Source organism: Aythya ferina, assembly GCF_964211825.1.
Source record: "Aythya ferina genome assembly, chromosome: 10".
Lineage (NCBI taxonomy): Eukaryota > Metazoa > Chordata > Aves > Anseriformes > Anatidae > Aythya > Aythya ferina.
The window spans coordinates 13,770,175-13,793,934 of NC_140306.1; the positions used below are offsets into that span (position 1 = coordinate 13,770,175).

A 23,760-nucleotide genomic window follows, 5' to 3' on the forward strand; every position below is an offset into this window, starting at 1 on the left:
TCCGACCCACTCTGCTTTCCCTCAGGGCTTTCCCTCGGGGCTCGGGTGCTTGCCCAGCCCTTCAGACCCATCCCAGCACCGGCAGCCCGGTCTCGGCTCTGTGCATGCACACAGCAGCAGGCAGGGCTCAGCACCATCCCTGCTGGAGGTGCCCCCCGAAACAAGTCACAGCTTGGGACTGATTTTCCCTGCTCCCTCAGCTGCCTCTTCCTCTTATTTTACCATGCAAGGCCGGTGCTTGCCCACACCTCGGGGTCCCCAGCCTGGGCACAGGGCAGTGACCGCCAGCCAGTGGTGGCAGCCGAGCCCGTGGGCACGGGGACCGTGGCCAGATCTGGAGGATGGAGTCAAAGGCGCAGCCTGCAAAATGCTTCTCAGGGCAGCGTGGTGGCACCGTGTCGGTTTGCCGGGCGGCCAGAGCTATTTGTCCCTTTAAGGGACACTTAGACCCTGCAGAAAGCCAAGCCCACGTTTATGTGCACTTGGCAGCATTATATAAATTGCCTTTAAAAGTTGACTTCTTTATAAGCCATTTTCTGCTTCATAAAATGTTTATTACTGTTGTTTTTCTCCCAGTTCTTCTTCCTCGCTGCATTTTTTCCCTGCTACACCAGAAAGCTCTCCTCTTCCTCCTGCTGCCCCTCTGCCTCCCCTCTCTCCCTGTGTTTCAGGTGCAACGTGCTTCTCTTCGGGCTCCATCCCAGTGGCAGGGAAATCATCTCAGGATTTAACTCCCCTCGCAGGGCTCGGCACATTTCAGCACCACGTTTGCTGTGCTTGTCCCTGCTTCTCCGAGCATGTGATTTATGGGACAGCTTCCCCGTAACAAGCCCACATGCCACCCCTTTATGACGGGCGTATTTCCCAAGCAGATTCCCACCGAGCACACTCGCCGAGCCGCACTGGGCTGACGTGGTGGCGTAATTTACACCCAGTGCTTGCCATGCTGCGGGTGAGGACGTGGGGGATTGTGCCACATGCACCTTGCCTGGAGACACCGGGGCTGCTCCAGCAACCTCGATCGGGGCGCTTGAAGGGGTCGGCGCCCTGCAGACCCTTTCTCATGTAAGAGCACTCGCCACCCGCTGAGCTGCAGGTAGAGCAGGCTGCAAGAAGGGGCTGTCAGAAACGTCACTCCGGGAAATGCCATTTTTATTTCTCCAGCAGGGTTTTTCTTCTCCGGGCTTTTGCTGCCCAAAATGGTCCCGCTTGGTGCTGCCGAGCAGCTCAGCCACAGAGAGGCACAGCAGGCAGTGGGCAACCAAGCAGCAGGTTTTAGGCACGGGGTGAAGCACGGCGCTTTCTGCTCGGGGTAGGTTTGGGGTCGCCGTGCCGTGCCGTGCCACAGAGGCGGCAGAGGGAGCCCAGGCCTCCCTGCAGCCCCGCGGTGCTCCCTCCATCAATAATTCCCACGTGCAAACAAGGAAGCAAATAACAAAGCCCAGATAATTTCAAGCTCCATTAGAAACGAAACTCAGGGGAAAACGGGATCACTGTTTGCCAAATGGGGAAGGACAGGATGAATAGCAGAGATTTCTCTGCCAGGCTCTCGGTGGGGACTGCAGAAGAGCCCGGCACGGTGGTGGGGGAGCGCGGCTGGGTGCCCTGCTCCGTGCCTGTGCCGCGAGCAGCGGCCGTGCTGAGAGGCTGCTGGCTGTTTCTCTCTCTCCCCCAGTTTGCTGTTTTCCAGGGCTGCACCAAGCTTGGCGTTCAAAGCCTCCTTAGAAGGGCAAATGCAAGTTCCTTATCCCCGTTTCATTTTTCTCCTCCTTTAATTACAGATCCTACTTATCGGCTGAGAACAGAAAGATCGTCGCCGTAACCTTGCACTTGCCCTTGTAGAAGGTTTACCTAAAAAGTTAGAAAATAAAATCAAATACTCTAATTTGCAGTCGTCTTGCCATTTCAAACCCAGTTTTCATTACAGCACAGAAAGTGCATTGAAGCTGTGTTTATAACCCCCTTTTAGATAACAAATCACATTTTCTTTTGGCTGGCGAGTGTGTAGAATTGATATTTTTTTTTTCAGTTTAATGGGTTTGTGTGTTCAGGAATGATCTCCATCAACTGAGAGTCTTTATTGTGTTTGATATAATGTCAGCTTTCATTACGCTCTGAGAATTACTGTGTTAAAGCACCAACCTTGCTGTAGAGCCATTCTGGCCGAAAGTAGAACAAGAAAATCATTCACAAAAAAACGCGGGGCCGCGCTGTTCGCTCTCCAAAGAAGTGGACGTGCCTCGAGGGGCTCCTCTCACCCCGTTGGCGTGGGATGGACTGTGCCGTGGGCACACCAGCTGCCAGCTCTCCTCTGCACCACGCCGTGCCATGCCGTGCCGTGCTGTGCCGTGCCATGCTGTGCCCCGTGGGGCAGGGTGTCCCGGTGCCCAGGAGGGGAGAGGCAGGCGCAGGAGGACAGGAGGTGCCGCGTGGTGCCGGATGGTCGGCGAGGCGTGATCAGATCAAGAGTCTTCTTGGGGAGATGAGAGGAGTGTTGACGGGTCACTTAAATATTTCCCAGCTCTGTCAGAGAGGCAGAGGGAGGAAATTGCTTTTTTTAAAAAAAAAAAAAGATGCCAAGGGAGATTATGATGCCTGCTTCCACCTGTCCTTGGGAATGGGCTGTGCTGCTGAATGCACTAAGGGGGCTGGCATGGAGGGGCCTGCGAGGGGAGATGTTCTGGTGCATCCGACGGCCCGTGGTGGCTGTGCCTTGGCAAGATCACAGAATCACAGAATCACAGAATTTCTAGGTTGGAAGAGGCCTCAAGATCATCGAGTCCAACCTCAGACCTAACAGTAACAGTCCCCACTAACCCATATCCCTAAGATGCATCACAGCATGGAAAATGAACGGTGGCTGTGAGTAATGCCCCGTCCCTACCCTGCCCCACACACCGCCGAGAGCTGCGCCGAGCGCCGGGGGCTGGCTTGCATAGGAAAGGTGCATCTATAAGCAAATCCTGTTGTTATTTCAGTGTGCTTAATGGGTCAGGGACACAAAGAACTCTGTAAATATTTACTGCCCGTTATAAATGCTGATGGCAGTGGAAGGAGCTGTGTGTGAGCGGAGTGGCTGGCGCTTTGCGGGCTCACCAGCTCCCTTTGCTCTCCCCAGGCGCTGGTGGCACCGGCCCCGGGCCAGGAGGGCCGGGCTGTGCCCAGGTTTGAGCAGCCACCAAGCACCAACACCTGACCCGTGAGGCTCCAACATGTCCTGGGTCACAGCACGACCCATCCCCGTCCCCCGTCTCCGTCTTCCCCACCACCCTCCGAGTTGCTCCTAGTGGCCTCGGCAGCAAACCACTGCAGGATTTGGTTCTTCCCAAGCTAATGAAGTCTGGAAAGAGATTTCACGGCCACAGGGGTCACCCACCCGTGCTGCCTGGCAGAATGAAACCCGTGGCTGGGGGGCTGAGAGGGACCAAAGTCAACGCAGCGCAGTGGGAGCTACCTGCACAGTCTCGCTTAGGAGCCGCAGTGCCCCCAGGGCTTAGGATTAGCAGAATGACCCTTACGGGACACCAGCAAGAAATCCAGAGGGGGACAGCAGATCCATGGGAGAAGGATTAGATCAGCTCGGGTGAGAAAAGCTGGAGAAAGAGCTCTGGAGCCCAGCATGAGCGCAGGTGTCAAAGGCTTCAACTGTGCCCTCAGCTGCTGCAGAAGTGACGGTGGAGGCTGTAGTTCGCCCTAGTGAGTGTGGGGTGCCCAGCGTACCCACTTTGACCAGGCACCGCTGCCCTGGGGAGCGGGCTGAGCCCATGGCATGGGCTGCAAAGCGCCCAAAGCGCCTCGTCCTTGTCGGGGCGGTGCCAGCCATCCCATAAACACGAGCCCCACAGCTGCAGCCTCCATCCCAGGCTTCTGTGGGATGGAGGCTGGAGCTCCATCCCGCAGAAGAGACGTGCACCACTTGCCACCTCGTCGGGCTGATAACAGCGCGGCTTCAACCCTGCCGGGCTGCAGCGCTGCCATCAGAGCGCTGACCTTTCCAGTGTTATTTTTAGTTGCTGGAACTCTGAAAAAAAAAAAAAAAAAAAAAAAAAAAAGTCCTATTTCAGTGCCTGTGGAGGCTGGGGAGGAGATGGTGCCCTCTCCCCACGGGGTCTCCACTGTGCTGGCACCGGAGCCTTTCCAGCCCTGGTCCTTGTCCTTGTGTTTCGGAGCTCAAACCTCCTCTCCGAGCGCGTGGCGCGGCTCGCAGTGCTGGAACAGCATCCTCTCGAGCAGCTGGAGAGGAATCGGCTTATAGCTCTCAAGCAGCTCACAGGCTGCTTTAATTAATTAGCTTCTCGTGTAGGGGCTGAGCTGGAGGAGCAGGAGCACTGGGGCTGTTCGGGAGGACCCAGGGGAGACACAAAGGGCCTGGGATCCCCAGCAAGGCGCTGGCCCGGGGCAGCCCCGCAGCCCCATCCAGGAGGGGACCCCAAAATGTGAGGGCTTGGTGCCAGCACCCTGCTTCCTGGGTGGCTTCACCAGCTTGTGCAGATTGCTCTGTGATTGCGCTTAGCTCCCAAGGTAATTTCCAGGTACCTGAAGACTAAAATTACCCCGTGCTTCTCCCACAGCGATGCTTGCAGTGCCGTCACGCAGCTGGTGTGGGGGGTGACGGTGGAGCACACGGGCAGTTAACCCAGTGCCTGCCTCCCCTTCACCAGTTCAAACCAGCAAAGTGCTCCTGCACAGGCTCATTGGCAAGAGGCGAGGGCTCTGCCTGGGGGCTCTCACCCCGAAATCCCTCAATATCTTCCCCCACTTGTTTTCTTTATTGGTATTTATTCTGGAGGACTCCGGAAATACCAGTGCTATTTACACAGGCCGTGTGCTTGATTTAATGTGGACCAGAGGAGGAGGAAGAGAGGATTAGGTGAAGAAGAAGAACTTGGCTTTAAAGGCAAATATGAAGGAGAGGAAATTGTGGGGCTCCCTGCTTCCCCTCGGGAGACGCCAGCATCCCTGGGATGGCTGCGAGGGGCACGGGATGGGGTTGTGGTGACGTTGGCTGTCCTGCACAGACCTCATCCGAGGCATGGAGCGGGGACAGGAGGGCACCCGACTGCTCCTGGCGTCATCAATGCCGTGGTTTAGGACTCCCCAGCCATGGGGGAGGTCCCTGATCCCCATGGACCAGTGACACCGGGGCCGGTTCTTCCCCTCACCACCACGGGAGCGGGGCTGCCACATGCCAGCGGGGAAGGGAGCTTTTTGGAGGAGCCAACGGGAGATAAAATGAATAACAAAGCACCTTCTGGATGGCTGTTGTTAGTCACACTCACTTCTGATTAAAGATCATTAGACATGAAATTAGCTCGTTTGTGTTACGGGTCTCCCAGGGGTTCCTTTAATTATGGCGTGCAGATGGCCGCAGACCTGGGGGGACGCGGCGCAGGCAAGGGGCAGGGGCGTGCGCGGGGCCACGGCGGTGCGAGGAGGGTGCCGGGAGGCCATCCGCAGAGAAATTAATTTTTTTCCCTCTTCTTGTTGTTGTAAACCCCTCAGCATTTCACAACAAATCACAGATAATTAATAAGTACATTCCCTTAATGACTAGGCTTTTTAATAGCAGAAATTGGAAGATGCTGCTTCGTGGTGGGTTTTTTTCTTTCACTTTCCCCTCTCGGCTCTTCCTTATTGCGGCAGTCGGAGCCGGAGGGGCTGCAGAGGAGGATGCTGAAGCCACCGTTGGCAGTCCCCATCCTGCTGGGGCGTCACCAGGAGCAGTGAGCCAGGGTGCTGAGCGTGCTGGGGACAGCCACGCTGTCCCCGGTCCCCAGCTCTGGTGGCACGGCCCCCCCAGGCTTTCCTCCAGCAGCCACTAGGGGCTTTGCCCCGGCCTCACTCCCCTCCTGGGTGGCTCAGCGATCTGCCCCCATCTCCTTAAGCTGGGTTTCCATCCTCCTTGGCTGCTCTGAGCGTGGCTGGCTTGCCTCTTTGATAATAGCAGCGCGGAGCATCGCAGGGGAGAGAGGTGGTTGTGCACAGCGGCTGCTGCGGGCTGCCGGAGCAGCAGACAGACATGTCACCCCCCCATCGCCGCCTGCCTTCACGCTCGCATCCCTGCACGCAGAAGAGAGCCCCCAAGTGCCCTTTAATTACCCCTTTTGATGGGAGATGAAATTCTGTTTTGACAGTATTACCGCTCCCTGAATTGCCTGCCTCTTTATGAATGTTATCAGCTGCCTCACGTCCTAGCAGGCAGGCAAGAGTCTGAGCAGACCTTTCTGCCTAAATAGCTTCTAAATACCCCAAATTAACGACGTGCATTTGCGTGGAAGCAGGGATGCTGCTCGCCAGTTTCAGGCACGCGGGAAGGAAGGGACGGCCACCCCGCTGCGCTCCTCTGCCCGGCTCTGCCGCAGCATCCCGGGTGCGGGGACGCTCAGCCGTGTGCCACACCGGTGGCACCGTCCCAGGGCTGTTTGGCCACGCAGGAGGCAGCCAGGTCCTCGGAGGGCAGGCACGGGACATGGAGGGTCCCAGCACCGTCCCCATGACATCCTGGGGCAGGCGGTGCGGTGTGCCCAGCGGTGCGGCGGCTGGTGGAGGCGCAGAGGGATGGGTGAGAGGGAGCGGGGGCGGTGATGGGGACCCCCGGGGGTCCTCCCACGATGGGCACTAACCCAGCTCCCCCCTCTCTCTGCAGGAGGAAGACATCGAGTACTACGACTCCAAGGCAGACACGGAATACGTGAGTACCGTGAGTACCGTGAGTACCCCTGCTGCGCCGCGGGCACGGGCTCCTCCCTGCGACCCTCTCTGGGGCTGTCCGACGCCACTGGCGGGGCTGCCCCGGGGGTCCCAAGCTCTGCGGTGGGCACAGCGTGGCTGTCCTCATCCATCTGTCCCCCAGCGCTGGGCCCGGGAGCAGCCGGCTGGGCAGGTCCCTCTGCTGCTGCCAAAGTTTCTAAAATTAAAGCCAGCATCTGAAATTCAAATGAAGAGCAAATCTTTAATTAGAGACCGAAGCTAATTCTCTGCCCCCCTCCCAGCACAGCCGTCCTGTGATTTCTGGCAATCAGGGTTTGAAATCCGCACCCGACAGCTCCGTGCTGCCCGTGCTCCCGAGGGGGCTGGCGTTCGCCCGCGTCACCCACGCTGGTGGCACGCTGGGGACATGATCAGCAGGGCCAGATCCTGCCTGCTGCTGTACAGGCCCTGCCAGGAGCAATGTCTGACCTGGGCTTGGGCAAGCCCAGGACGGGTCTTGCATCCTCACTCCATCCCACCGCGACTGTCCCCTGCATTAAAGCAGATTTTGGGTCAAAAGTGGAGAAAAGGAGATGGATGCTGAAATAAAAAAGGAGGGAGATGATACCAGAAGGTCTGAATTGAACTAAATAGCGGCCTTTCCATCTTTTCTTTATTTTGCCTCAATTCTTATATTTAAATTGAGTAGGATCTGGCTGAAATGAAGTTAGTTCTGATAGACAAAGCCTATTCAATGTAACTGGGACTTATTCACCAGCCTTATGCCACGTTTTAACAAGGGGGAGGAAGAAATGAGCTTCCTATTCATTTTGCTCGCACTATCTTCCTAAACAGATTTTGGATTTCATAGTGGTTTTTAACAACTGGGATGGCACAAAATTTTCCTGGGGGACCACAGGGCTCTCCACATGTTTACAGAAGCAAAGTTTTCACCGTTTCCTGCTAGCAAGGGATGCAAAATTCATCCACGGAGAAACGTTGAAATCAGCAGGCTGGGTATCACAGGCAGAGCAGCGCAGAAATGAAGCGATTTTCAGTTTTTATTATTCTGCCTGTGGCAGGGGATGATGCCGAAATCAGGCCAGCGTCCTCGGGGATGTGCCATTCTCTGCTGGAAGGGTTTCCCGGGCTGTAAAGCCAGATTTTGCTGCTGCAGTTCAGAGTTGTCCCCGTGGCATGGCAGCACCCATCGGGGCCTGGCGTCTGCCCTTTGGGAGGACATCTGTGCAAGCCCCAGCCCTCGTCCCCGTCCCTGTGCCCTGCAGGACTGATCCCCCTGCAGTGCTTCTGGCAGCAAACCTGGGCTTCGTGCTGGGTGGCTTTGCTGACCCTGTGGCACCCAGAGGTGGCAGGGCTGGAGGGGGCCTTTGCTGCGGCCACGCCGGGGGCTCGGAGTCATTTCTGGGCTGGGAAATGCGGATTTGTGCCAGCTGAACATGCCCGTGGCGGGGAGCAGAACTCGGCGCTTAGAGCAATTAGAGGTCGGAGCTTTTCATTTTGTCGCCCTCTGAACAGAATATTTTCGCTTCTCCAAGACCTCTGGGGATCTGCTCTGCGTGGTGCCCGGGGGCTGCAGGGCTCAGCCATGGGCCTGCTGCCCCGGCACCCGGAGCACCCCCTGCCCACCTTCCCCCCTCACCAGCCCCGGCACTGCTCATCGGCTGCACAGAGGGGAGGGAGGAGGGGGAACGAGCCCTGAAATGTCAGCAGCAGATGAAGGGTGTTGGAAAATTTAATCTTCCAACTTCCTCGACTCATGTGACATTTGGATTTCCTCCCGATAAGCTATCAGCCTGAGAAGTTTCTTTCTTTTGCCTTTTTTCTTCTTTTCTTTCTCCCTCCCCCCCCCCCCCCCCCTTCTTCTCTCCTCTGGCTGGTAATTTAAAAATAAATGGTCTAGAAAGATCTCTAAACAGTACCTTTGGCAAAGATTAAAAAAAAAAAAGAGAGAGAAAGGGGATCGGGGAGCCGGCTAGCAGGAGAGGCTGATTGTTATTTATAACCTGTGCTGCTGTAAAAGCAGGAACGTGGCTGGAGAACGCGCTGCCTGCCTCCCTGGCATTAAATTGCTGGATTTCAGGAAAAGCTGAGGAATTTAAGGTGGAGAAGAGCCCTTCTGCAAGTGCCTGGGGTCCCTCAGCCGGTGCCTTGGGCCTTGCTGTGGGAGCCGAGGGCAGCCCCGCAGCCCCCACCTCGCTCCCTCCCTACCCCGTCTCACCTCCCAGAACCCAGCCTTTCTGGCAAAAGTAAGAAAAAAAACCCACACCCTCTCATTTCCTAGTGCTGAGGATGAAATGCTCCCGGGCCCCAGGAGGAGCAGGGTGTGCTGTCACCACCTCTCCTCCCCACCACCTTCTGTGACCTTGGCGCTGCTCGGGGCCGGCTGCGGGGCCTGCAGCCACCCGCAGCCGCGTGCTCAGCGTCCTCATCAGCCCGAGCAGCCGCAGCGCCTGGAAATTCACATTTCGCCGTTTTTTGATGCGGATCGGTGGGAAATTTCCACAGATGATGAGATATTTTGAGGTGATCTGCCCTTGCGAAGGGCTGCGGGTAGGATGGGGGTGCCGGGGTGTAGCCGGCATGGCGAGGAGGGACGAGGCGGCAGGGCCGAACCCACAGGCCGCATCAGCCGGGCGTTTGTCATCGTTGCTGACATTTAAGCAGCCCTCATTAGCGGCGGTGGCTCGTTCCCATGGAGATGGACGGGGGCGTTCGCATCCGCTGGAGCTGCCTCGCCGAGGCACGGCGGGGCTGTGCCAGGTCATGCGGCCCGAACCCCAAACCACAGCGGGGGCGCCGCTCCTCTGTGCCCCCCTGTCCATCAGGAGCAGACAGAAAGGGAATCGCGAGTGGTAAAATTTGGGGTAAAACCTGCCCAAAGTGCTGGCTCCTGCGTGTTCCTCACTGATCTGAGGAAAACGGGGGAGAAAAACTACAGAACCACAGAATCGTCTAGGGTGGAGGAGACCTCCAATATCCCCTAGTCCAAGCTCTGACCTAACACTAACCAGTCCTCCCCTAAACCATATCCCTAAGCTCTACATCTAAACGTCTTTTCAAGACTTCCAGGGATGGTGACTCCACCACTTCCCTGGGCAGCCCATCCCAATGCCTAACAACCCTTTCGGTAAAGAAGTTTTTCCTAATATCCAACCTAAAACAGCCCTGAAACAGACTAGAAACTAGAAACAGGCCGTGGCTTTCCACCCAGCTCCTAAAGCCCTGGAGGTGGTGAAAGTTCCCAGCACGACGGCTCCTGGCTGAAGCAATAAATGGGTGTGATACCGAGGCATCATCAAATAAAAGGCTTCTAGCGGGGTGTATCAAATCAGGTATTAAGATCTGTAGCATCTGTTTGTGTTCTGTTGGACCTATCTTCACATTTCGAAGATAAAATAGATGTTTTGGAGTCCTTGTGAAAGGAAATGATGAGAAACGCTGCAAAATCCAGCTAGGGACCCGCCAAGGTGCTCTCAGTTAAAGCGATGTAAACCCAGGAGAGCTTGAATCATTTTCTCCTTTGCTCTAATCCACCAATTTAATGTGGGATTTCTTCCCCTGGCCCCATCCATGTGGTTTCCTTCAGCCCAGTCCAGCACCGAGGTGCTGCTGCCCCTGCCTGGGCTGGCGATGGCTTCGGGCAGCTTCATCTGGGCAGCGATGACCCCGTCCCAGGAGCCAAATTCCTCCTGGCCTCGACAGGGCTATCTCAGCTGGGGTCAGGAGATTTATGGATAAAGGGTAAACGTAGCTCAGATAACATCAGCTCGCCGTGGGTCTGCTTGCTGTAGGGGTGTCAGTGATGCATGAAGTGTCCTGTGTACAGATAGCTGCGTATTTGTCTCCGAGATCTATACATACGCCTCTTTACAGCTCCATGAATGAGAGCAGCCAGACAGCACCGAACCTCGGAGAATACAAATTAGCCCCTCGCAAGTGGGTGATATCAGGGAATAATGATAAACACGGGACAGGGAATTATATCCGGGGGTTCCAGCTCCGGTGACACTGTGAATAAACTCAGCAGTGCGGGGGGAAGAGTGGGGAATTGATGTTCCTGCCGGCGGGGGTTGCCAGGGCTCAGGAGGAGATGTTTGGGTGGCAAAGCAGAGGTTTGAGTACTGCAGGTTACCCGGGGCAATGGCTTTGTCCAGCGTTTGCCACGTCCCTCCAAAGCCCTTCCTCAGCCCTAAATGAGGCCCAGCAGGGACACGCCAGGCTCACAGCACGGAGAGCTGAGCCCCACATTTGTGGCCGGACCCGCTCGCTGGGTATCTCGCGGCACGGCCGCGGCCTTTTTTCAGCCAAGGGCACCAGGTGAGCTCTTCTGGGGCTTCGCGGTGGGTCAGGCAGCCAGGTTCGTTCCTTTTCTCAGGATTTACGTGAAATGGAGAGTGTAATCTGGATTTCAATCTCGGCGACGTCGCTCCGGGGAGGCAGAGCCGTCCCCTGCCTGCTGCTGGGCTCCCGCAGCCGTAATTGAGTTCAGCATCTTTCCGGGCGGCCGGCGGCCCCGCGGTCGCATCGGCTCTGCAGCGTGCTGACACTGCCGATGCGTCTGCTGGAATTAAAAACCAAACCTTGCATAGCAATCCTGTTATTCTCCCGAGCTGTGGCGAATGGTTTTGCCACCCTCCCAATGTCAGGGGAATGTCACCGCCTGGCCGTCTGTCCTGAGCCGTCACGGGGGAGGTGGCATCTCCGTGCGTCCTCCTGTGACTCCGGCTCTTTTTGGGAAGGTGCTGGTGGGAGAGCTGATGGCTCCGGGGAGCACGAGGGGCAGCATCCTCATCCTCATCCTCATCCTCCTCCTGCCCTGAGCCTCTGGTTGCCAGCAGCTGTCCCAACCCCTGTGCCCACGGCAGGGGCGCAGCAGCTTGGCGGGCTCAGGGCCGTCACCTTCCCCCGGCTTTCCTCGCCCCCAGCACAACAGCAGATCTCTTCTCCCTCCCTGCACAGCCATCACCATGTCCTGCAGGCACGGGCCAAGGTCCACCCTATGTCCCCAAGGGCACTGTGACTCGGGCAGGGGACGTCCCCGTGCTGCCACCCAGGGCCCCTCCGCTCGGTGCTGGGGGAGAGGAGCGGCCGTGATGGAGGGAGCGCGCTCCAGCGCCGGCAGTGGGGAATTTGCCATCTCTCCACCATAATTAAATATTGTTTGCATTGCTTATTGACAGAGCGTTAAGCTGCACTCCGTTTTAATTTGTTCTTTGATAGTTGCCTTTTGCTGCTAATTGATTTTCAAGGCTTTTTATTATTTTTTTTTTGCCCGGGTGGTTTTTTTTTTTTTTCTGTTTTCAGACCTGCCGTGCTACCAAGCCCGGTGCCAAGCCTCAGCCGAGCTCAGCCTCCCCAGCCAGCGCTGCCAGTCTGCGTGGGGTGGGCTGGCGCTGGCTTCGGGTGGGGACACCCCACACACGTCCCCGGTGTCCCCACGCTCTCTGCTTTTTCCCCAGGACGATCCTGATGGAGAAGAGATCGAGCGGGAGAAGTCCAACTCCCTGAAGCTGGAGTTCACCGACGACGCCAACTTCAAGACCAAGGTTAACTACTCGTACGCCGCCGTGCAGATCCCCACGGACATCTACAAAGGCTGTGAGTGCCCTCGACCCGCTCGGCTCTGTGCTGCGAGGCCGGGCACAGCCTCCACGTGGCCGGCTCTCGGTGCCACAGCCCTGGGGACCGTGTCCCCGGGGTCCCTGCCAGGCCCAGTGGCTCTCAGCCGCCGTCCCCCAGTGTTAGGGACCCGCTGGGTCCGTGCACCACAGCGGCTCCATGCTCAGTGCAGACCAAAGAGGTGCATCAGACCAGGGTGGCAGGGGGATGGATGGAGGGATGGATGGATGAGGGGGTTGTGCAGGATGACACGGACACGCCACACCACCTTGTGGTCCTGGACCAAGCTGGCGTGTCCCCACAGGGTGGTGACAGTCCCCGAGCTTGCAGAGCTCTCCAGCCTCTCCCTGCCGCGGTGGCACACGGTGACAGTCGGTCTGCATTTCCCTCTAGTGGCTGCTCTGCACAGAGCTGGGCACCGCTCCCGGCCGGACACCGGCTCCCCGCAGCCCCTGGCCTCATCCTGCGCCCAGGCACAGCCCCTGCTGGCCCCCGCACCCCCTCGCCTCCCCTGGCCCCTCTCGGTGCCACTTGGTGAGGTGACAGGGGCCGAGCTCCTGCTTCTGCCCCGCACGCTCAGAGCCGCATCGGTGGAACGGTTTCACCCCGAGAATGAGAAATTGCAATTAGTTTAATTAGCGAGCCAGCACAGGCCGGGCAGCTAATGAAGCAAATCCTGAGAGCGGGGGGAGATGAAATAGCCGGTACCCCGAGCCCCCTGCTCACCAACTGGTGCGGTGCTGATGTCCGGCCAGAGCCACGCCAACCCCTGCCTGGCTGGGACACGATTTGGGGAGCAGCACAGGGCCACGGGTCTGCGGGGACGGCGGGTGGGCTGGGGACACCGGGGACACGTCCCCGCGGGGCCCGCTGGAGAGGCGCTATCGCTGCCTGGCACGCTGCTGAAAACCCTGCGGAGACGCCCTCCGCCGTCACCCCTGGCTACACACACAAATTACATCCTATATGTGTTTTATTTACTGTGCCACTTTTAATTAAAGCCGCAATCTCTCTCCGGCGGGGCGGGGCTGGGCTCACCCTGCTGGGGACAGGGACGAGGTGGGGACGGGGACAGGAGGGCGCAGAGCAGCCGCACCGTGGAGCATCTCCAGCCGCCCGAGCCCTGTGTGCGCACAGATGCTTCATAGGGGCCGTGTTTGTGCACAGGGATGATACTGGGGGCTGTGTGTGCACAGGGAGGGTACATATAGATATATATGCATATATTATGAGGGTGTATATATATCTATACGTGTATATAGGAATGTGTGAGCCTTTCTGTGAAGTCCCTGGGCTGTGGTCATGTCCCAGCGTGGCCCCGGGCTCGGAAATGGTTTGGGGGCTCGTGGCAGGAGGCACGTCTGGCTGGAGTGGTCAGCGGGATATGGGGACACTGTGGGGCTCCCCAAGAGCTGGGGGTGCCAGGAGGGTCCTCGTGCCCACGGGGACGTCCTGCTGTCCCCACGTGCTGCCCGGCAGCCTCCCCGCGCTCCACCGGCCCCGTTTAATTAACCACGGGCGGCGGCTGCCGGCAGCTTATCTTCTGCTTTAATAGCTGAATAATTTAAAGCCTCTGTTTGCCGGCATCTTAATTGCTTCTGCGTCAGGTGCAGGGGCCAGCAGGAATGCAGAGCAGGGCCCATGCGTGGCCCGCTGGTGGCTGTCCCTGGCACCGGGGCTGGCACGGCCCCAGGAGGCATTTGCTGGGAGGGGGGTGACACCGCGGCGGTGGCCGTCCCCTCCCGGAGCTGAGCCCCTCAGGGGGCAGCAGGGGGGACGCGGTGAGGGCTGCCAGGCCCCTCTGGGCTCCTCCTGGGGTAGGGGCAGAAGGGACACGGCGCTGTCCCTGTCCCCCAGCCGCCCGCTCTGTGCCTTGCAGCCACCGTCATCCTCAACGAGCTGAACTGGACACAGGCGCTGGAGGACGTCTTCATCGAGAACCGCAAGGAGGACCCCTCCCTGCTCTGGCAGGTCTTCGGCAGCGCCACCGGCGTCACCCGCTACTACCCCGGTGCGTGGCAGGGGCGTCCCTCTGTCCCCAGGGTCCCCCTCCCAAGCGGGGACGGCGTCCCTGGGGAGGTGGCAGCGCCTCGCTCACCGCCCACCTTTCGCCCGCAGCCACCCCGTGGAGAGCCCCCAACAAGATCGACCTCTACGACGTGCGCAGACGGCCCTGGTAAGGGGACAAGGACCTGGGGGGGGAAGTCAGGAAGGACCCCCCACCCCCCGTTCCCCCTCCCTGCCGCCCCCCTGCACGCCAGACTCCGGCTCCGGGAGCAGCCAGCTCTGTCCAATTTTCATTTCACACATCGTTGGCATTGGAAAATGGATACAATAACACAGGCAGGGGCATCCAAGCTGCAGCTTTCATCTCCCGCTCCCCTCCCCTCTCCCGGCGCCGGGAAGGCAGAGGGAGATGGAGAGATAAATCCTCAGATCCAGATTGAAGCAGGTAGAGCTGCCCCCTGCGGCCCCACGCCTGTACCTGGCCCACGAGCAGCGTCCCCGCAGAGACCCCGTTTAAACGGGGCTGCGAACAGCTCGTGAAGAGCCGAGGCAGGAGGACGGGGTGATAAACGCTGAGATGGAGCCAGCCAGAGCCGAGTGAGAGCTGCGAGCTCTGGTTTGGCTGCGCATCGAGCAGGGCATGACGGGGCTGCCCAGGCCGACGTGTCCCCAAGCACCATGGGGTCGCATAGCAGCCGAGGCGCAGGGACCCACGGGGCCATCGAGTCCAATTCCTGGGCTCCCAAAGGGCCACCCAAAAAAATCACTGCTCTGCCCACCTGCGGCTGGGGGCTCAGCGATGCCGGGGGTCCCCAAAAAGCACCCGTGCCCCTCGGTGCCCAGCCGTGCCCTGTTTCCACCACGTGTCCCCAGCAGCTCCTCGACATGGGCAGGGCACGGAGCTGGAGCATCCCACAGCCCCGTTGTGCCGAGCCCAGGTCGCTGCCCGGTGCTGGGTTTTGGGGATGGGGGGGTGCCCACAGCCCTGGCACCCCGCTCCGCACAGGGTGTGGCACTGCCAGGCCCTCTCCTTGTCAGAAAATGAAGGGTCCCATTACTCAGGTTAATTACCTGTGATTTCTCTGCATTAATACTAACTGCTCTCTGCTGTTAGTCAGGGCTCTGCTGCACCACGCAGCCCACACCACCCCCGGAGCCCTCTGTGGGGCACAGCGGGTCCCCAGGCCCTGCTCCCCAGGTCCCCATGTCCCCAGTCCTGCCTCCAGCCCCCGTGGGGTCAGGCAGAGCCGTCGCAGCGCCCAGGACCGCCAACGCCGCTCGCTTCCCTTCCCCTTCCTTGATAAATGGCCCTATTAAATAAAGCCTTTTCCTGCGGAGCCCTGGGTATTAATCTGAGCGGGGCACCCGGAGATAAATGCGCTGCCACAACCCATTACGAGCAGCATCTTAGTTTGCGGGGAGCCCAGCGGGGGGAGCGGGCGGGCACCGAGCCCCTGGCCCGGCTGCAGCCACCTGGCAGCGACCCCACAGCCAGCGGGGAGGGCCTGGGGCTCGGGGGCAGCAGGAGGGGGGACGAGCAGCAGATCCCATCCCCATCCCGTGGGCTGGGGGCATGGCAGGGAGCAGCCCGGCCGCCTCTGAGGGGCGAGGAAGGTTTCCCTCGTTGTTTTCAGGGGGGGATGATTTACGCGTTATCATTATTTTTCCTCCTGGTAGCTAAAAATAACCTCATCAGCCTGGCCTTTGAAGCTCCCGGGAGGGGGGTAAATAGCATCTTAATAGGGCTGCGTGTGTCAGCATAATCAGCGCGCAGCAAAGGGCCCGCGATGATGGAGGAGTTCGGCATTTAGAGCGCGGCAGCGAGTGGCGGCATGGCCGCACCACTCCTCGTCCTCGCCCCGGCGGGGTCGTGGCACGGCTGCGGGACCCCCCCGCCCCAAATACTGACCCCTCTGCGCCCCGCAGGTACATCCAGGGTGCCTCCTCCCCGAAGGACATGGTCATCATCGTGGACGTGTGAGTAGGGCGGGCGGGCGGCGGGGCTGCGGGGACCCCCCTGTCCCCCTCGGCCCCGCGCTGCCGAGCCCCCAGCTCCCCTCTCTGCGGCCAGGAGCGGCAGCGTGAGCGGCCTCACCCTCAAGCTGATGAAGACCTCGGTGTACGAGATGCTGGACACCCTCTCGGATGATGACTACGTCAACGTGGCCTCGGTGAGCGCTGCGCCCCGTGGGGTCCCCGGATGCCCCGTGCGCCCAGCCAGGAGAGGGCAATTCCTTCACCAGCACCCCCAGAGCCCCCTCGCCAGCTCTGGAGCTGCCACGAGATGAACCCAGGGGCTCATCCGTGCGTGGCAGTGGGCAAAAAGCACCACGATTGCAGGGCTCCTGGTGGAGCTGCCCCGGTGGTGTTGGGCAGCCGAGAAGTGGCATTGGCTGCTCGCAGCTTTGGGAGGGCCTGGCCGGTGCTGCTTGGCAGATAAGACAAGCAGAAAAGTCCTTTCTGGCCTGAAAATCCAGGCAGGATGAATTGCAGGGGCTTTTGATGGGAGAGGAGGGCTGCGCTGAGCAGTCCCTGCCACAATTATCCCTCAAAGATCTGGCGAGTGCTGTTTCTTTTGATGGCTTTTACAAGAAATCCTCCCAAACCTGCTGCTGGATGCTTTTCAGCTCAAGGCCAGCTCAAGGAGAGCCACAACCCAGCAGCAGCCGCAGCCCTGGCGTGCTGGAGGTCGGATCCTGAACCCAGCCAGGGCAGCCTCAGGCTCCAGGGCTGGGGGAGACGTGCCTGCCCCTCACCCCGCATGCCCCCGAGGGGTCTCAGGAGGTTTGGGGAGCGCTGGACACGTGGTGGCCATCACCCCGTGGACGCTGCACCCCTGAGTGCAGCCTGGCCACAAGCAAAGCCAGGGGGCATGATGGCATCGGTGGCTGATGGCTTTGGCTTCTGACTGCACCAGGTTGAGGTCACCCTGGTGTCCCCACTCGTCCCGCTGTCCCTGTGCCACCAGGACACCACGTGTAGGGTGCTCCAGCCCCTGGGTGCTTTGTGCCCACCGGGGCTGCCTTTGGGTCCCCATCCCCTCTCTGAAACTCGCCGCCCTCTCTTCTCCCTCCCAGTTCAACGAGAAGGCGAAGCCGGTGTCGTGCTTCAAGCACCTGGTGCAGGCCAACATCCGTAACAAGAAGGTCTTCAAGGAGGACGTGCAGGGGATGGTGGCAAAAGGCACGACCGACTACAAGGCCGGCTTCGAGTACGCCTTCGACCAGCTGCAGAACGTGAGCTGGGGCCCGGCGGGGAGGGCAGCGGGGCTGCGGGCTGGCAGGGGAGGGCAGGCTGCGCCCGTGGGCCTGCCCCACACGCCGCCCCTCTGCCTCGCAGTCCAACATCACGCGGGCCAACTGCAACAAGATGATCATGATGTTCACGGATGGCGGCGAGGACCGGGTGCAGGACGTCTTCGAGAAGTACAACTGGCCCAACAAAACGGTGAGCGCCCACGGCTGCGTGCGGCACGCAGCCGGGCACACGCGCGTGCACACGGAGCCCGGCCCGGCTCTGGCTGGGAGGTGGCATCGTGCAGCAGGACCAGCTGGGATCCTGCAGCTTTATTGCCGGCTTCCGCCTCATTTGCCAGGAGCTATTTCCCCAGCCCACCCGCTCCTGCTCCAAGCCACTGCCCCCGTAATGGGGCGGCTGCCGCGCCGCTGCCAGCACCGACCTTGGTGCGCGGGAAGGGATGGGGCCCGCGGGTCCCCTGAGCACCCGCCCCGGTGGGGACGCACCCCGGGGTGTGGGGACGGGGCTGTGCACTGCTGGGTGAGCCCAGGGACCCCCGCAGGGTCCCCGGTGCTGCCCCCGTGTCCTCAGGGTTGCTCATGGCCGCGCTGTGCCGCAGGTGCGTGTCTTCACCTTCTCCGTCGGGCAGCACAACTACGACGTGACCCCGCTGCAGTGGATGGCGTGTGCCAACAAAGGTGAGCAGGGGGCTGGTGCCAGGTGTCCCCAGGGCGTGTGGGGCCGCCCAGCAGGGTGCAGGCTCCTCGCACAGCAGGATGGATGGCAGGACAGATGGACTGCGGGGTGGCGGGCTCCCTACCTGCATTTCTCTTTCTTTTCCAAGGTTACTACTTTGAAATCCCCTCCATCGGCGCCATCCGCATCAACACGCAGGTGAGGCAGGGTGCTGGCACGTGGCAGCAGGCAGAGCCGCCCTCCCCAGGCACCCCAACGTGCTGCACAGCCCCAAAATGCTGGCGAAGAGCATGATGCCACTGGAATAAGTCATCCTCTGCAGCACCCCCTGCCCCTTTCCCTTACCAGGCACCACTTTGTGGGGTTCCAGGCAGGGTCCCCACTCTCCCCTCGGGGACAGATGTGACCCCAGGGCTGCTCGGCTCTGGAGGCCCCTTCCCTGCCCCTGCTGCTTTCCCAGCACGGAGCAGAGCGAGCAGCACCTTGCTGGCACATCAGCACCCCCGCTTGGGGATTCCTGCTGCAGCAATTCCCCTCGGATATTGCCAGCAGCAGCCGCCGCTCCCGGGGCAGCTCCTGGTGCTGGCAGCACCCACGGGTGGCGGGCAGGGGGCACCCGGTGCTGAGCTGTGATTTGGGAGCGGGGCATCACCAAGCACCGGGTGCAGGGCCCCGGTGTCACGCCGTCCCCTCTGTCCCCGCAGGAGTACCTGGACGTGCTGGGCAGACCCATGGTCCTGGCCGGGAACAGAGCCAAGCAGGTCCAGTGGACCAACGTCTACCAGGACGCCCTGGTGAGGACCCCGGCCCCGCGCAGCCCCCGCAGGGCCACGACGCCCGGGTGCCAGCGAGGGGCTGGCTGACACCCTGCTGTGCTCACACAGGGGCTGGGGCTGGTGGTGACGGGCACGCTGCCGGTGTTCAACCTGACCGAGGACAGCAGCGACAGGAAGGTAGGAGCCACCCTGCACCCTACATGGGGCGCTGGCACCCCTGGGTGCTGCCTGCTGGGTTTTGGGCAGAGCCTGAGCCCTGACGCCACCGCCCTGCGCCTCCTTCCAGAACCAGCTCATCCTGGGCGTGATGGGGATCGACGTGGCGCTGAACGACATCAAGAAGCTGACGCCGCGTTACAACGTGCGTGGGGGGGTGTTCCCCATCCATCCCTGCCCCACGGCTCCCCACGGCCCTGCTGCGGCGTGGGCAGCTCTGGCAGAGCTGCAGCAGCAGTCCTTGGGGCAGTGACCATGGTGGCAGGAGGGTGGCACTCGGGGACACAGAGCAGAACCATTCACAGTCAGTGGGAACTGCCCAGAGGACAAAATCCAGAGGCAGGGAGAGGGGAAGAAGCTGCGGGTTTCTCTGCCCCTGTGTTCCCATCACAGTGCTGTGCAAAAGGGGGGTTGGCGCTGAGTTTGGGAGGTTGGAGAGAAAAACAAAAACAAGTCTGCAGAGCTGATGGGTGGCGTGGGCACGGCTCGGCTCGCAGCTGCGCTCACTCGTCCTGTCCTCCCGCAGCTGGGGGCGAACGGCTACGTCTTCGCCATCGACCTGAACGGCTACGTGCTGCTGCACCCCAACCTGCAGCCCCAGGTGAGCAAGGGAGCGCTCCCCCCCACTGCTGGGTCCTCACCTCTGCCCCCCAGGGGGGGAAACTGAGGCAGGGAGAAGCGGAGCGGCTACTGGAGGGGATTCATCACTGGGCACCGGATGGGGAGCGAGGCGGCAGCAGCGAGCAGGGTGGATCTGTCTCGCTGGCAGCAGCATCCCTCTTAGCTCATCAGCGGTGTTAATGGGCTGCCCAGCAGCAGGAACGGGGGAATTTCTGTCCCCGTTCTGCTTCAGGGGATGCTGTGCCCCCGGGGTCTCTCCCACCATGGCACAGAGAGGAGCGGAGCCGCCCCGCGCAGGCTGTGAGGAGTTTGTCTGGGCTCAGCGGCGGCTGTGGGAGCCCTGAGTCCTTCCCGTGCCTCCCTCTCTGCCTGCAGATCATCAATTTCCGCGAGCCGGTGACGCTGGACTTCCTGGACGCCGAGCTGGAGGACGAGAACAAGGAGGAGGTGGGCAGAGCCTGGGGCAGGTGGCGGGGCACGGCTGGCACCCGCTGCCCCGGCACCGATCCCCACCGGGTCACAGTCCCCTGGGTGGTGCTGGGGGGCCCACACACCCCGGCCGGGCTGCCCTCAGTCACCTCCCCTGTGTCCCCCAGATCCGCAGAAGCATGATTGATGGAAACGACGGGCAGAGGTTCATCAAGACCCTGATCAAGTCCCTGGACGAGGTAATTAGCAGGGGAGGGGGGCACAGCCGGAGCCACGGTCCCGGCACCGCGGAGCCCTGACTCGCTGCCTCTGCTCTGCAGCAATACATCGACGAGGTGTTCAGGACCTACACATGGGCCCCCATCAAAAGCACCAACTACAGGTGAGCAGCTTCGGCGGGACCCATGCTGGCAGGGAGACGTGGCCTCGTGCCCGAAGCTCCGGAGGTCCCCGAGGCCACCACGAGCGTGTCCCAGGGACTGGGGGCTTGCAGACGCGCGCTGCAGGTCATTGCGCAGGAGGTTGCTTTGGAGGTGGGGAGCAGAGCTCCCTCCACATTTACAGAACCCCCAGAACCATCTAGGTTGGGAGAGACCTTCAGGATCACCACGTCATCCCCAGCACCCGGTGCACCAGACGCTCCCGGTGCACGGATTCACCCGGAGCTGGTGCCCACGTAACAGTTTTCTTCTTTCTCCCCAAACCGGGCAGCTTCTGGCTCTTCCTTCGAGGGCTGCGGCTCTTCCTGGCTTCCTCCCTTGTGTGGGGACAGCTGGTCCCTCCTCCACGTGCATCTCCTTTGGTACCTGGCAGGCACTCGGTACCCTTGGTACCCATCTCAGCCTTGGCTGGGCAGGCTCCTCACCTCCCCTGTGCTCAGGGGGTGGCCCCAGGACATCCCTGGGTGCTTCAGGATGGCACCGGGAGCTCCAGGAATGGTCTTGGGGAGCTCCAGGTGCCCCCTGGTGGTCCTGGGTGCTCCAGGATGTCCCTGGGTGCTCCAGGATGTCCCTGGGTGCTCCAGGATGTCCCCAGGTGCTCTGGGATTTTCCTGGGTGCCCCATGGTGGTCCTGGGTGCTCCAGAACATCCCGGGGTGCTCCACAATGTCCCTGAGTGCCCCAGGATGTCCCTGAGTGCCCCAGGATAGCCTTGGGTGCCCCGGGATGTCCGTGGACAGCCCAGGACATCCTCGGGCACTCCAGGACACCCGTGGGTGCCTCAGGGGTGTCCCTGGGTGCCGCGTGGTGTCAGTGGGTGCCCACATGGGACGGCGCCGGGTGGGTGCTGAGCCTCACACTGCCCATCTGCTTTCCCCTCCGCAGCCTGGGGCTGGTCCTGCCGCCCTACAGCACCTACTACATCCAGGCCAACCTCAGCGACCAGATCCTGCAAGTGAAGTGTAAGTAGCCCCTGCCCTCCCCGTGCCCCCCCGCACACCCTCTGCCCCGGCCCCCCCAGAAACGGCTGTCGGGGGGGGACAGAACGAAGCGAAGCCCGATGAGAAAAGGGATGAGAATAGCTGTGAGAGGAAAGCAAAATAATGATGAAAAATAAAGAAAGAAGTTAAAAATAAATAAATAAATAAAAGAGGCGTGAGGAGGTGAGCGCACACACGCTGAGGCAGGGGCCAGCTGCGCCTGGGGGTGCCAGGGCTGCACCCCGGCACGATGCGCCCCCAGCACCCGAGGGGCAGGCGCCTGCTGGGGTCAGGGAGCGCTGCAGCAGCCAGAGAACTTGCAAGCCTGTGAAAGTCTGCATGGGTCTTTTCTTTTTTTTTTTTTTAATTATTATTATTATTATTTATTTCTTTATTTCCTTCGTTTTATTACGATTCTTCTTTTGCTTTCGACCATTCTTCTCGTTTCGATGAGTTCGCTTTGGGTTGCTTTCGATTTTTTGCCTTTCCTTTCGAATTAATCCGTGTACTTGTGTGTTAGCCTGGCCCCCTCTCTCTCTCTCTCTCTCCCCCCCCTAACCCCACCCCAGACCCCAAACCCCTCTCCCCCCGTCGCGGGGCTGGCGTGGAGCCCCCAGCGACGCCCCCCGGCCCCTCCGGCCGCCGTGCGCCCCGCGGGGACCGCGCCGGGCCCGTCCCGGGAGGGGGGTCCCCGAACCCCAAACCCCGCTCCCCCCCCCTGCCTCCCCCAGCCTGGACTTTCTGCATGCCCCGCTGACGCAGCGAGAGCGTTGCTGTATCAAGACTGTTGCAAGTGTTTGCTACTGACTCTCATTTTCCTTTGGAGTACTGAATATATATCTATATATTTCTCTGGTGATATCTTGGCATCTTTTTTTATTATTTCACTGTGGCCTTTTGGTTTCTTTACTGGTTGGTTTTATTATTTTTTTTTTTATTTCTTTCCTTTTCTTTTTCATGTCGTTTTTTTGCAAGAGGTTTCCTTTTGGTATGATTATGATACACAATATTTTTATTCAAACGGCGATTGAATAAAATATTGTTTGTGCCCCCCTTCCCCCTTTCCACCCAACCCCCTTTTTTTTTGTTTGTTGTTTTTTTGTTTGTTGTTTTTCTTGCTTTCTCTCTATGGTGGATTCACACAGTACCAAACATCAAAATGAAGGGCAAGTATTTTCAGTCTCAGACCACTCACCTTCACCACCCCGTCCCTGCCCCGTGTCCGGCCCCCCCAGCCCTGCCTCCACGGCTCCCCCACCTCTCCCCCCCCCTGCTTGCCCATCTCCCTGCCCGTTTGCCGAACCTGCAAACCACCACCGACCCCCTGCCTCCTCCTTCCTCCTCCTCCTCCTCCTCCTCCTCCTCGTCCCCCACTCCTCCAGCCCCCCCTTTATTTGGAAGCAACATGTCTTGTTATGTCCATGAGAGCTTTCCCACGGTTACCCCCACTCCCTTCCCGTGCATCGCTCCGAAATCCGACCTGACACCGCTCAAGAGCCGGTCTCATCCGAAACCCTTTCTGATTGATGAGGTTTTTCGTAGCCAGCCCTGGATCCTGCTCTTCCTCCTCCGCCGATCCCTCTTCTTGCCGCCCTCTCCCTGCTCTCACCCCTCCAGCTCTCTTCTCCCCCCCCCGACCCCGGCTCCTTCGCTTCCCCCCCCTCTAAGACAACTCAACCTGAACGGGATAGGGCTGTGCAGAGCGGGGCTGGGGGGTGCGGGGTGGGGGGATGGGGCCCAGGGACCCCGGCGGTGCCCTCAACGTCGCTCCCGCCACCACCTTCACCCTCTGGGTCGGGCTTCTTGGGGCAGCCCCCGATGTCCCCGTGTCCCCTGCTCCACGGGGAGGGCATCGGCCCTGTCCTGGCACCAGCTCTCACCCCGGGACTTGGAGCTCCTTTGTGTGGAGGGGGGGGCTCAGGGCGCTCACCCCACGGTTGTCACCGATGCCACCCACAGTGGGACGTGGCCCACGTCCCCCTGCCATGTGGGGTGCATCCCCTGGCCTGGGTCAGCCCGGCACCCGTGT

The 23,760-nt window shown here is 60.3% G+C and overlaps 1 protein-coding gene across 5 annotated transcripts in view; it reads left to right on the top strand.

The window, feature by feature from the left end:
• Positions 1-23,760, top strand: part of CACNA2D2 (calcium voltage-gated channel auxiliary subunit alpha2delta 2) — a 169,209-nt gene that overhangs the window by 136,583 nt on the left and 8,866 nt on the right. For 2 of the 5 annotated variants that reach the window (XM_084531333.1, XM_084531337.1), the window contains 19 exons: positions 6,647-6,700; positions 12,171-12,309; positions 14,210-14,341; positions 14,449-14,506; positions 16,264-16,314; positions 16,409-16,508; positions 17,415-17,573; positions 17,677-17,784; positions 18,194-18,272; positions 18,419-18,468; positions 18,975-19,064; positions 19,155-19,223; positions 19,333-19,407; positions 19,789-19,863; positions 20,259-20,330; positions 20,480-20,551; positions 20,633-20,694; positions 21,637-21,713; positions 22,877-22,897. In XM_084531333.1, the coding sequence (XP_084387459.1) occupies positions 6,647-6,700; positions 12,171-12,309; positions 14,210-14,341; positions 14,449-14,506; positions 16,264-16,314; positions 16,409-16,508; positions 17,415-17,573; positions 17,677-17,784; positions 18,194-18,272; positions 18,419-18,468; positions 18,975-19,064; positions 19,155-19,223; positions 19,333-19,407; positions 19,789-19,863; positions 20,259-20,330; positions 20,480-20,551; positions 20,633-20,694; positions 21,637-21,713; positions 22,877-22,897 (1,543 nt within the window). The remainder of the gene's footprint in view (positions 1-6,646; positions 6,701-12,170; positions 12,310-14,209; positions 14,342-14,448; positions 14,507-16,263; positions 16,315-16,408; positions 16,509-17,414; positions 17,574-17,676; positions 17,785-18,193; positions 18,273-18,418; positions 18,469-18,974; positions 19,065-19,154; positions 19,224-19,332; positions 19,408-19,788; positions 19,864-20,258; positions 20,331-20,479; positions 20,552-20,632; positions 20,695-21,636; positions 21,714-22,876; positions 22,898-23,760) is intronic. The other 3 variants (XM_084531334.1, XM_084531335.1, XM_084531336.1) reach the window with 3 other exon arrangements.